This window comes from Petaurus breviceps, unplaced genomic scaffold (genome assembly GCF_028583685.1).
Source record: "Petaurus breviceps papuanus isolate PSGF00001 unplaced genomic scaffold, PetGlider_PUasm1.0 90825, whole genome shotgun sequence".
Classification (NCBI taxonomy): domain Eukaryota; kingdom Metazoa; phylum Chordata; class Mammalia; order Diprotodontia; family Petauridae; genus Petaurus; species Petaurus breviceps.
The window spans coordinates 21,573,626-21,586,019 of NW_027187353.1; the positions used below are offsets into that span (position 1 = coordinate 21,573,626).

General features: G+C 44.9%; 2 protein-coding genes across 2 annotated transcripts in view; one reads left to right on the top strand and one right to left on the bottom strand.

Annotated features, from left to right (window-relative positions):
* TACR2 (tachykinin receptor 2) overlaps positions 1 to 5,129 on the top strand; it is a 12,448-nt gene extending 7,319 nt beyond the window's left edge. Inside the window, exons 4-5 of the mRNA XM_069071558.1 lie at positions 1,252 to 1,451; positions 4,234 to 5,129. Coding sequence (XP_068927659.1) covers positions 1,252 to 1,451; positions 4,234 to 4,444 — 411 coding nt within the window. The 3' untranslated portion in view covers positions 4,445 to 5,129. The remainder of the gene's footprint in view (positions 1 to 1,251; positions 1,452 to 4,233) is intronic.
* Positions 5,130 to 9,721: 4,592 nt separating this feature from the next.
* The window catches only part of HK1 (hexokinase 1), a 92,613-nt gene continuing 89,940 nt past the window's right edge, over positions 9,722 to 12,394 (bottom strand). The window contains exon 18 of the mRNA XM_069071462.1: positions 9,722 to 11,866. Within this exon, the coding sequence (XP_068927563.1) occupies positions 11,716 to 11,866 (151 nt within the window). The 3' untranslated portion in view covers positions 9,722 to 11,715. The remainder of the gene's footprint in view (positions 11,867 to 12,394) is intronic.

The following is a 12,394-nucleotide window of genomic DNA, read 5'->3' on the forward strand; positions in this document are numbered from 1 at the left end:
AAGAAAGAAAGAAAGAAAGAAAGAAAGAAAGAAAGAAAGAAAGAAAGAAAGAAAGAAAGAAAGAAAGAAAGAAAGAAAGAAAGAAAGAGAAAGAAAGAAAGAAAGGGAGGAAGGGAGGGAGAGAGAGAGAGAAAGAGAGAAAGGAAGGAAGGGAGAAAGAGAGGGAGGGAGGGAGGAGGGAAGGAAGGAAGGAAAGAGAGAGAGAGAAAGGAAGAAAATTCATTCTGCCAGGGGAGACACCATTTATATATATGGGGGGGGGGGACAAGCATTTGTTAAGTGTCTACTTTGTGCCAGACACTTTAGAAATATTGTCCTATTCTATCCCCTCAATAATCCTAGAAAAGAGATGGATGCCATTATTATCCCCATTTAGGGATGAAGAAACTGAGGCAGGCAGATTTTAAGTGCCTTGCCCAGGGTCACCCAGCTAAGAAGTGTCTGAGGTCAAATTTGAACTCAGGTCTTTCTGACTCCAGGCCAAATGCTCTACCCAGTAGTTTAGGGAAAGAGGGCATGGGTGACTGGGGGGGAGCATCTCCAGTCTGAGGAGGAAGGGGTGCCATGGAGGGTGTTGCTATGGTACAGTGGATCCAGGGCTGGGTTTCGAGCCAGGCAGACCTGGGTTCAGATCCCCCTCATCTGACATCCTAGTCAGGTTACTAGAAGTAAATCACTTAATGTCCCTGAGCTCCAATTTACTCACCTGTAAAATGGGGAGAATTGTGCCAGGAATACCTCCCTCACTTGAATGAGATTATAAAAAGCACTTTGCAAACCTTGTGTAAATGCCAGCTATAATAATTATTTTTGAGGGCTGGGCCAAGGAAAGGGAGGGAAGAAACATCTGCAAGTGAAACGGGATGGGAGATAATGCTCTCAAGCACGAGGCATCCATAGCTGCCCCAGTATAGGAGGGTGAGCCGGGGGCGTGCACATCACTGCTGACCATGTAAAAGATGCAGAAACCTACTGAAGACCCTGCGATGGGCCGAGGCTCAGCGTGATCCTTGGAGACAGCCATCACGTGCCCATCGGCGTGCCTGTCTCTGGTCTTCTCCAGGAAAACCGTGTTCAAAGATACCTGGGAATTGTTCTGTGGTTCTTGGGGGGTGGATCCAGTGGCCTGTCCCTCCCAGTAAACTAGAAGCTGCCTGAGGACAGGGGCCTATGTTCTCAGCCCTTTGGATTTCCCAGAACAGAATGTGGCAGCTGGACTAATGACCCCAGGCTCTTTTTCCCTCCTCCCAGCAGTTTGTGAAGACCATGGTGGCTGTGGTGGTGACTTTTGCCATCTGCTGGCTGCCCTATCACCTCTACTTCATCCTGGGCACCTTCCGTCAAGACATTTATTGCCACAAGTTTATCCAGCAGGTCTACCTGGCCCTCTTTTGGCTGGCCATGAGCTCCACCATGTACAACCCCATCATCTACTGCTGTCTCAACCAAAGGTGAGTCTCCCACAGGCCCGAGCCTAGGCTCTTCAGCTTGGCCTTTGAGGCCTTCCACAACAGCAATCACAATAATAGCTGACCAATGTGGCGATGCTTTGCATACATTCCCTCATTGGACCCTCATAATTACCCTGTGAGGTATGAATAGAGTACCAGACTTGAATACAAATCTTGCTTCACACTAACTAGGGGTGTAACCCTAGACAAGTCATTTAAAACCTCTCTCAGCTTCAGTTTCTTCATCTCTAAAATGGGGGACCTACCTCATTGGGTTGTTGTGAGGATCAAATGAGATAATATATATAATAAACTGCTACATAAAATGTTAACTATTATTTTCTCATATGATCATCATGATGGCACAAAGGGCATATACATTAGCATCAGATTTAGAATCGAAAGAAACATTTTACAGATAGGGAAGCTAAGAGGTCACACAGATAAGTCACAAAGGTGGGATTCTAATCCAGGTCTAAGTCTCTAGTCACCAGCAATTTTGACTGTCCAGACTGCAGTAATCCATAATTCAAAGCCACACAAGTGTCACTGGGAGAATGCTGATGTGAAAAAAATAGACTTCCCAAAGGCAAGTCAACCTACCTTCCTTCTCCCAGTTCATTCTGGTCCTGACTCATCATACATTTGTAGCATCTGTCCCACATCTACATGCTGATGGAAAAAATTAATGGGTTGCCCATTCAACTGAATGTCATCATCTGGGCATTCATCATCAATTTAATTTTACCTGTGTGGAACATGAGGATGATGTATTTTGAGAAAGTAGGCATATAGATCAACTGTCTTCTTGATAATTTTTTTTGTAATAATTTTTGGGGGAATTTTTCCTTTCAAATATCTTAAAAATCAATCTTCTACTTCCTCTCTATTACAGATTTCTCTTGGGTATACTTGGTGAGGTCTGTCTACTCTTTTTGGATTTCTTCATCCGATATTATAGACCATGTGCATATTGAAAATGAAACATTGGCCCATCGATTTTGTATGTATTAGCTATCTTATCTACAACTGCTCTTGGGGTGATCTGACTGATTTCTCTCTCAAATTCCTACAGGCTTTTTTCCTTTCCTGTTGTATTTTGTTGTTTCAGAAGTCAATTCCATTTTATACATATTAAACCATCATTGCGCTTGGCTATCAGATCTTTCTGGTTGGCAAGAAAATAAAAGATTTGCTGACTTATAAGGTTTCTGGGCTAGTCTGGCCTTCTCATTGTGGTGATTGTTTTATATCAGTTAATCTTCCCTAAGAAATGGTGGTGGTCAAAATCAATGTCTTCATTTTATCCATTTTCCATAATCAACGGGTTATTTAAGTAGACTGAGCTGGATCTGTTGTAATTGTGTGCAATGCCACCTCTCCTTATCCTTCCAATTTGATGCCAATCTTGACCTTTATGAAGCTTGTTAATTAATGATGTGACTACACACAAATGTCTTTAGAAATGATTTTTCCTTCACAACCAATTGTTTTCTGTCAAGATGTAGTCAGTTTCATTTTGGGGAGCGATGTTCAGAGTTTACTTTATATCTGACTTCATGAAGATAGAATTCATTATATACCTGCAGGTAAGTACTATAGATTTTAGTATCCCCATCTTACAGGTGAGGAAAGCGAGGTTTCTGAATAGCATATAGCCTTTGAGTTTTTTTCTTAATCTACACAGTAGATAGAAACCCCCAAATTGAGAAGACCTGGGTTTGATTTCTGCCTTGTATGAGCAAGTCACTGAACCTTTTAGTAGTATCCTAAGCAACTCTCTAGAAGGTACCGAGAAGGTGCCAACCTGTATGGATAGGAGCTCCCATATTCAGAGAAATGACAGGTTTGGTAAAAAAAAAAATCTAAAACTCGAATTCCTAGCTTCTTCTTATAGTCCCCTCACAAGTAATAGAACCAAGCTATATGTTCTCTTGGCTTGGATGATGTTGACAAGCTTTTCATAGATTAGGTTTCCATCTTCATTCTCTGTGGCATAAGCTACAATTATCTTCATGGTGGCCTTTTTGTTGACATTCATTGTGACCTATTGTCACATAAAATGATGCTTCCTGGGGCCTTTGGGCACATGGTGAAAGCTATCCAGCTTGCCTCTTTAACTGACCCTTCCCAGGGGAACCTGGGAGCCATCCTTCTATCCGTCAGCCATTTCTTCATGTTATCTCTGGTTTCATTTATAGCATGCATGAATGTCAACATCCATGTGGCTCAGTTCCCACAGTAATATGTCAGTTTGCTCATCCCTTGACAAAGATCTCACCTTTAGACCACCAACAGGCAATATTTATCAACAATCTAAAATTGTGTGTTCCTCAGCAACCTCTTGTCCACTTTCCACCATCATGGCACCATAACTACAAAAGCAGAATGACAGGCTACATGGGAATGGAGGCCATTTTGGATTTTTGTCTCTTTCATGGGTCTCTGCTGCTAAAGGGTTCATGACCTGGTAGCTGAGATGTTGGAGATGAGCCTCTCTAAGCTAAGCTGGTCAGTCAGTGAGTAGTATTTATTAAATAATTAAGTCCCGGGCACCATTGCTAAGCTAGGTGGGATCTGTCACCCAGGCAGTACCTGAAGCCTTTTCAGCTTTGTATCTACAATGCCCAAGTTTGGCTCGACTGGCAAAGCCAGATCGATCACCTTTGGAACCTGATGAAGCTTTGATGACGGGAGCGGATGGCTTTGCCTTCCCATTGTTCTTCTGGGTCACTCTCCATTAACCCGAATGCTAGATTCACCAGAACATTCCATTCCCTAGGTTTCGCTCTGGCTTTCGACTTGCCTTTTGCTGCTGTCCCTGGGTCACCCCATCTGATGAAGACAAGCTAAAACTCTTCCAGAGACAGTCAATGTTGACCATCCACAAAAACCACAACAAAATGTCACTCTCTGCCAGAAAAGCATCTTTCCCAGAAACCCCCAACCATCAGGAGGGAGACCTTGGGTTCCAGCTTCCTAGCAAACTCTGATGGCTTTGCTGGAGTCTCCCCCCACCCCAACTCCTCCCTTGGAAACAGCAATATTCCATTTGGAAAGTCAGTCCATAACTGTCTAGTGGAAAGCAAAAAACAGGCAATGTCCCTTGGCAGACAGATAACTTTTTCTAAGGGGGCTTCCTAGTTCAAGCATTGGAATTCTATAAAGTTGGGTTTGTGCCAAAAACAGCAGTAGCAACAACAACAAACCAAAGCAGTCACCAAAACCGGACAACAGAGAATATCAGCTGATATTTATACATCACTTTAATTTTTGACAGTGCTCTCCTAATGCCATGCCAGCAACAGCAATCTTGTAAGATGATCAACTGTGAATGACTTAGCTCTTCTCAGCCATTTCGTGATCCAAGACAACTCGGAAGGATTTATGATGAAAAATGCTTTCCTCCTGAATGCAGGTTGAAGCAGACTTTTTTGCTTTATTTTTTCTTGGGGTTTTTTGGTCTATGTTTTCTTTTACAATGTGACTAATATACATGTAGTATGTTAGTCACTTGTATAGCCTATATCGAATTGGGTTGACCTTCTCAATGAGGGTGATGCAGAGGGAGGGAGAGAATTTGGAACTCAAAAATTTAAAAACAAATGCTGAAAATTGTTTTTACATGCAATTGGAAAAAATAAAACACTAATTAATATATATGTATATATATACATATATATATACATATATATATATAAAGCATTCTCCTTACCAATACCTCAAAGGTACGTAAGATATGTATAAAAGGATCTGTACTTCCATGAGTGAACTGTCAGCTAGTTCAGCCCCAGAAAACAGCTTAATACCCTTCCCAGGGGTAGCTGGACCTTTATTAGATAGCCTTGTAGCACTTAACTCTGTTAAGGTGACCCTAAGCCACATAGGTCGCCATGTTTATGAGGCTCCCACCACACCACCAAGTGGGGTATAAGGGTGAATGTGCTCACTGGAATGTCTGTGTTGAAACCCCTCTCTCACACCTGTGTGACCTGAGCTAAGTCACTTCACTTGTCTGGGACTCAGTCTTGTTCTCTATGGACTGGATGACCTGGTGAGGTCCTTGACAGCTCTAAAGAAGGAATGCTGTACTTTTAGAAAAAGAAAAGACTTGGCATCTAACACCTCCCTCCACCCCCCAGCCCCCATCTCATAGAGGAGCCCAAGAGGGAAGCCACCAAATTATTATTATGTCAGAGCTGGGATTCAAATCCTGGTCTTCTGGCTCTAATCCTTTGTTCTTTCTACTATAAAATGTTGACTAGAGAAAATAAAATTTTGATTTTCCATCAGAATAAATTTTTTAAAACCCACACAACATCATGAAACTAGGATCAGAGAAGACAGTCTGAGCTGTGTATGTCTTTGAAGAACAAAGAGCCAGAAGCCTGGTTCTCTCATTCTGACTCCTCAGGATTCACACACCAAAGCCAAATAAAGGAAAAACCCTTCCAACCAATATTCCCAGCTCTATATAAGGTCCCCTCCCCCCCCCCAGCCACACACACAAACCAGTACAAGAGTTGAGGTCAGAAAGACCTGGGTTCTAATCCTACCTCTGACCCTTTCTAGTTGTGTGACCATGGTCATGTGACCATTTAACCCCTAGAGCCTCGGTCTCCTCATCTGTAAAATAGGACTATTAACATTTGTATTATCTACCTCACCAGGTTGTTGTGAGGCTAAAAAAAAAAAAAGATAACACCTTGCAGACTTAGGAGCACAATACTATTAATATCAGTTGTCATTATTAATGCCGGTGCATGGGTGGAAGCAAGAAGCTTCAAAGACAAGGAAGTCTCCTAAACCACCAGTCAGTGATGGCCTCTCCCCTGCAGATGAGCAAGGATATCCTCCTCTCTAAAATATTTGTATTTGATTGTTACAATAACCTCATACACTAAATAAGGTGTGTCTCATTACCCTCACTTCACAATGAGGAAACTGAGGCCTAGAGGCTGGAATTAGGGCTCTGCCATTTATTGGCTGTGTGATTTTGGCCGAGTCACTTCACCTCTCTGGGCCTGTTTCCCCAATTGTACAAGAAGGAATTTGAACTGGATGATTTCTAAGGTTTCTTCTAGTTCTAAATCCTATAAAGTCTCTGCTCAGATGGAAAGAGAAATAAGACATGGCCCCTGCCCTCAAGGAACTTGTAATCTAGTAAGGGTAAAAATAAATGCATGCCATCGGTGGGGAACAAGTTCAGGTTTATGAAAGTGATAGAATACTATTGTGCTACACAAATGATGGGGAGAATGGTTTCAGAAAAACCTGGGAAGACTTATATGAACTGGTACAAAGTGAAGTGAGAAGAACCAGGAGAATAATTGCTACAGTAACCATGATAGTGTAACAATGATCAGCTGTAATTGACTTAACAACTGTGATTAGCACAATGACCTACCATCATTCCAGAGGTCTCTTGATAAGACATTCCTTCCACCTCCTGATGAGAGTTGACGGACTCTGGGGAGATTGAGGCATAATTATTTTAGACAGAGACAATTTGGAAATGTGTTTGCTTGTTTTTAACAGAGGGTTTTATTTTTCTTGCTTTGTCAGGTGGAGGAGGAAGAAGGGGAGAAATCAATCTTTTAAAAATTGTTTAATTAAGATGCATAAATATAGGGTATGAAAATGCGTGAGAAAATTATTTTTCTTGATTATATAGATTTATTACAAGGGTCCTGGGTTTCTTTCTTTTGCATTTGGGGAGACGGGAGGGAAAGAAGACAGATTTTGATTAATTTTTTAAAAATTTAACTCATAAAAAATTTGTGATTATAAGTGTTATGAGATGATAGGATCAGGAAGTTAGGACTAGAAGGGACTTTTGAGATATTATCCAAGTCCCTCATTGAGTGCAGTGACCCAGGCCACAGAACAAGTCAGCCCTGAACTTTAACAAGGTCTCCTGGGTGCCAGGTCAGGACTCCTTCTACTTTTTCCAAGCCATATTCCCAGAGAAACTGGGAGGTAGAGAGAGCCCTCCAAGGATGCTCTGGATTTGGCCACAGCCATGTTCCCAATGATCTTTATTTCTTTGTCATTTTAATTTTCTTTGGACCAAACCTGTAATTTCACTGGTGTAGGGCAGGGCTGTCAACTATGCCTACATGTGACTCACAAGTCTTCCAAGTGTGAGCTGACCCAGATTAAAATACAATTGAGAAATATTTCCCAAAATAATAAAAACGCAATAAAACATAGATAACATTATGTGGTTTTCTAACAACAAGGCCAGCAGGGATCCTTTTGTCCCAGTAGCCCCTAGTTCCTATATAGGTTTGACACCATTGGTGTAGGGAACCCGTGGTGAGAAGACTCCCATTATTGGCAAAGCTGAGCAACTTAGTCTTTGAGAGCCCAGAGAAGTTCAGTGGCTTGCTTTGACTCACACAGCCAGTACGTCTCAGAAGCAGGGCTTGAACCCAAGGCCTTCTTGATTCTGAAACCAGCTTTCTATTCACTAGGCTGTGCCCCTTCCCCCTCTTTCCTAGGATGTGGGGAAGACAGCCTAGGGAGCAAACCTCCTATTTAAAAGGCACATTTGACAAGCCTGCTCCTGCAGACACTCACGTAATTTTTTTAAAAGGATGTAAGTAGATTCTCACATGCTGTTAATCATGTTAGTGAGGAGATAATATTTTTAAATCACTTGGTTCAGTGGCTAGCATCTTCCTTCCCCTTTCCCCTTCTTTCTAGGCCCTGGCTATAGATAATTGCTGCCAAGAAAAGGCCTGTAACAATCTACTGTCAATCATGCTTACTACCTATGTGATTAAGGGTCTCAGTTTTCTCATCTGTAAAATGGGTGGTGTGTGGCTTAGATTGCTGCTAACATTCACCTCCTGCCTCCAGACCCAGTCTGTAGAGAAGCCAATCCTGGATGGATTTAAAGAAAAACTATTAAACCATCACAGCGGTTCAGAAGTGGAATGGTCTGCATGGTCTGCACACAAGGACATAGAGTTCACTCTCTAGAGGTCAAGTGCAGGCTGGATGAGACCACTGGTAGAGAGCAGGCTGCCTATGTGGTGGCCGGATGAGATGGCTTCTGAGATCCCTTCAAAGCTCTAGGATTCTGGGAATGAACAGAGCTCCAGATCTGATAGGCAAGGCACCACAGAATGGGCCCAAGAAATGCTGTGCCTGGTGAACTTGTAGGGGCTCACTAGAATCTGGTGCTTTGCAGGGCTCGGGGCTGGTCCCTGAGAGGAAGAAGTTGTGGCATGGTGGATGGAGGGCTGGCCTGAGTCAGGAAGACCCGAGTTCAAGTCAATCCTCAGACACTTTCTAACTATGGGATCCTAGGCAAGTCATATAATGTCTCTCAGTTTCAGTTTCCCTATCTGTAAAATGGGAATAATAGGACCTATCTCTCAGACTTTTGAGTGAAGCTATAGAGTAAACAGGACTTTCTTTACAGGAATAATGATTGTGTTGACTGGATTATAGTGGCCAGAGCTGGAGGTAAAAAGCAGGAGGTTCATGAGTAATGTCCAGGTGGTCCTACTGGACATGACAACATAATCTGACGTGGCACTGGTTAAGTATAGTTAACCATACTTAGTTTGCCCTCACATGGTCTCCAGTCAAGAAGGTTCATGTTAAAAGAGCTGAAATTTGAATTCAAATTCTGTCCTCAGCACACTTCAAACATGATCCTGGATAAATCACCTAACTTAAGCTTTGGATCCTCTCTCATATGAATGAGGGATGAGGGAATTGGATCTGATGGACTCCATGGTCCCTCTAACTCTAAATCTATGCACCCATGAATACATACCTCAGGGAAGGAAGATGTGAATTCTGGACCTCTGGTAGGGAGAGAATCCAGGCAGGAGAGGCAAGGCAGATGGTATCCATACACTGTTCATTTCTACTGGGATCTGCTGCTCAAATCACCACCATTACTCACCAAAGATATCAATGAATAAGCCAAGAAAAGGCAGGGGCCTTGTTTAGATCCCTGCACACATTCCGCATGGACTCATGGGTCCCCTGTAGAAAGAGCCTCAGGAGACAAGCAGACCTAAGTGTGTTTACCCAGGAGCCTGCCTGCCCATTGTGCACAGGTGAAGGCTGGCTTGCTGGCTCCATGACCTTAAGCCCACACGGATAAGACCATGACAGCCACCCCCAGTTTTCAGGGAACGCTGGGCCTTGATCAGTTTAATGGGAAAAAAAAAACGACAACCCTATTTCCCTTCTGAGATACCACACCTTCATGCCCAAGATTCTACAGAAAGAATGACTGGACACCATTGAGCCGACATCAAAAATTTTAATGATGTTCGTCTGTTTTCTCCACAAATATCACTTTGCCGCGAGCATGGAGCACGGTCACTGCTGATGCAACAAATGGAAGGACTTCCTCCCTGTCCTAACCAAGTGGGCATGCAGTCCCTGAAGGTGGACACACCACAAACTGCAGGAATAGCAAAGCAGACAAACGCGGTACCTCACAACATTCAGTCAACCACAGTGCATCAGGACACAGGTGAACACAGGATCCATGAAGGGGATGGCGGCTGGGGACAAGGAAGCCAGAGGCGGAGACTCTTGGAGGCAGAGTGGAGCTGGGGGTTGGGGCCAGGTGAATTCCTCCCATGGGAGGGAGCAATTCATGAACAGGAAGAGGTAAACATGGAGCCTGCCAGCTTCACCTGGCCCTGGCAGGACGCATGCCGGTTCAAAGGATCATTAGTGTCTGCATGGGAACAACTAGGCAGGAGAGAATCTACTTGGCTTCATGTCTCCAGATTGGGCCAAAGAGGGACAGAAGGGCCTTGGTTTGGAAATGGCAGGTAGAAGAGCGGTTTATCCCCGTCTCCTCATGAAATTCAAACCAGGCCCTCCCATCTCCAATTCTATACGGTCCAGTTTAAAGAACACCGGCTCTGGGTTCAAATCCTGCCTCTGCCACTGAACTGTGTGACCTAGGACAAGTCACTTTCATTTTCGAGGTCCCTTGAGTTTCACCTCTTTCATCCTAGGATTTTATGTGGCTTCCCCTGGGCCCCAGCTAGGGAAGGTGAGGAAGCCAGTGAGACTGACTCTCCATCTCATTCCCTCATCATGATGAGAAGGAGGGGGGGGACACTCTGGTTGGAGACTACTGGCAGAGTGAGGGAAACTGGCAGGATGACTGCTGAGATACAGTACTAGACACAGAGAAGGAGAGACCTTCATCACACACAACACGGAAGGAAACAACACACAGTCACACCGAGTCGAGTCTTCCTGGGCAGGGCTGGAGAGAAGAATGGGCTTGGGGACATGACATATATCTATGTGCCCCAAACCCAACCAGAAGCCCCCATATTCACGGGAATCTACAGGGCATTTTGGTTTGGCCACCCTTTGAGAAGCAGCCCCCTCCCACACCTACGATCAGTCCGAGCAAGGCTCTGACTGTTGGAATGGTACAGAGTTTACCGACTCACACAAAATGGCCCATGAAAACAATGAGGCAGGCCAAGGGTAAATAAGACAGGAGGCAAGAAAGATCCTTCAGGGGACGGGGGGAGAAGAACTGAGGTGAGGCCCCTTCTGGACCCTCCCTCTCTCACACACACACACACACACACACACACACACACACACACACACACAAACACGGGGCTAGACCATCATATGCAGCAGCTAATCACCGGACCCTCACAGCACAGCCCAGCATGGCCCCTTCCCAACAGGGACCTTAGGAAGTGAGACAACTGGCTTTCATTACTGGGATGGAAGGAGCCCTCTGGTTTCTGGGTAACTCCAGGGCAGCAGTGGGTGTCTAGACACAATTTGCCGTGATAATACATTTCACAGAGTGGATACGTTCCCAAGGGCAGCAGAGGAGTAGAGTCTGTTGGGCGGCTGGAATTTTTCACGTCAAATCAATAAATAACTTAGATGACTATACAAATTAGGAGTTGACTTCACTAACTCACGTGTGGAAATTGGACGACCCAATGGAAATGAAAACATGCAGAACAGTGACTGGGAAGGGGATAAGGTGACAGGGAGGGGCAGGAAGGATGGGGCTCCCGGGGTGAGAGATATTATCGACAGCACACACTCAATTTTGCACCCAAGTTCTTTATGCCTTGAGGTGTACAGGGCTCCATACATCGGCAGGGTCTGGTGTGCATTCAGTTCAGGCTACCCAAGGAAGGAAGATGGAGGAGTGCAGAGAGAGAGAGAGAGAGAGAGAGAGAGAGAGAGAGAGAGAGAGGAGGGGGGAGAAGCTCCTCTGAGGGCAGGGCTCTTAGCTGGCCTTCGCCTTGGCGTCCCGGAGCCTCACCCCAACAGCCGAGATGAGAGCCGCTCCCTTCCCACTGCCATCTTCTGAGAGGAGGAATTTCACCTTACAGTTAGGGGCCAACTCGGTCACTGTCTGATGCATGATCCTGGAGAAGCTACAAGAGAGGAAGAGAGGGGGATGGTGGAGGGGGATGTTGGCGACATTTGGGGCCCTGCTAGAACCCTCAGCTCTTGGGTCTTTTACAGCGCAAAGAACCCTGCCTCTGTCCTCTGAGAATTTGGGTCCAAATCCTCCTCCTGGTCCTTCCCTGCCTTGGACAACTTTCTTAGTTTCTTAGGGGATCAGATTGTACAGCCTGAGGTCCCTTGTGATCCTAAGAAGGGTGGGCAGAGGGGGAACATCCTGCAAAAAACACTTGTCAAAGCAGCCTGGCACCGGGGACTTGGAATCATGAGGCGCCTCTGACACTGGGTGACCCTGGCCAAGTCACTCAACTTCTGCTCCTCACTTTTCTCACCTGTAAAAAGGGGATAATCAGAGCACCTCCCTCCCTCCCAGGGCTGCTGGGAGGGTCAAATGAGATGACATAAGGAAAGCACTTTGCAAAACTGAAAAGCATAGAAACGATAGCTAGGAGGGAGGAGGAGGGGAGAGAAGGGAAGAGGAGGGGGAGGGGAGGGGG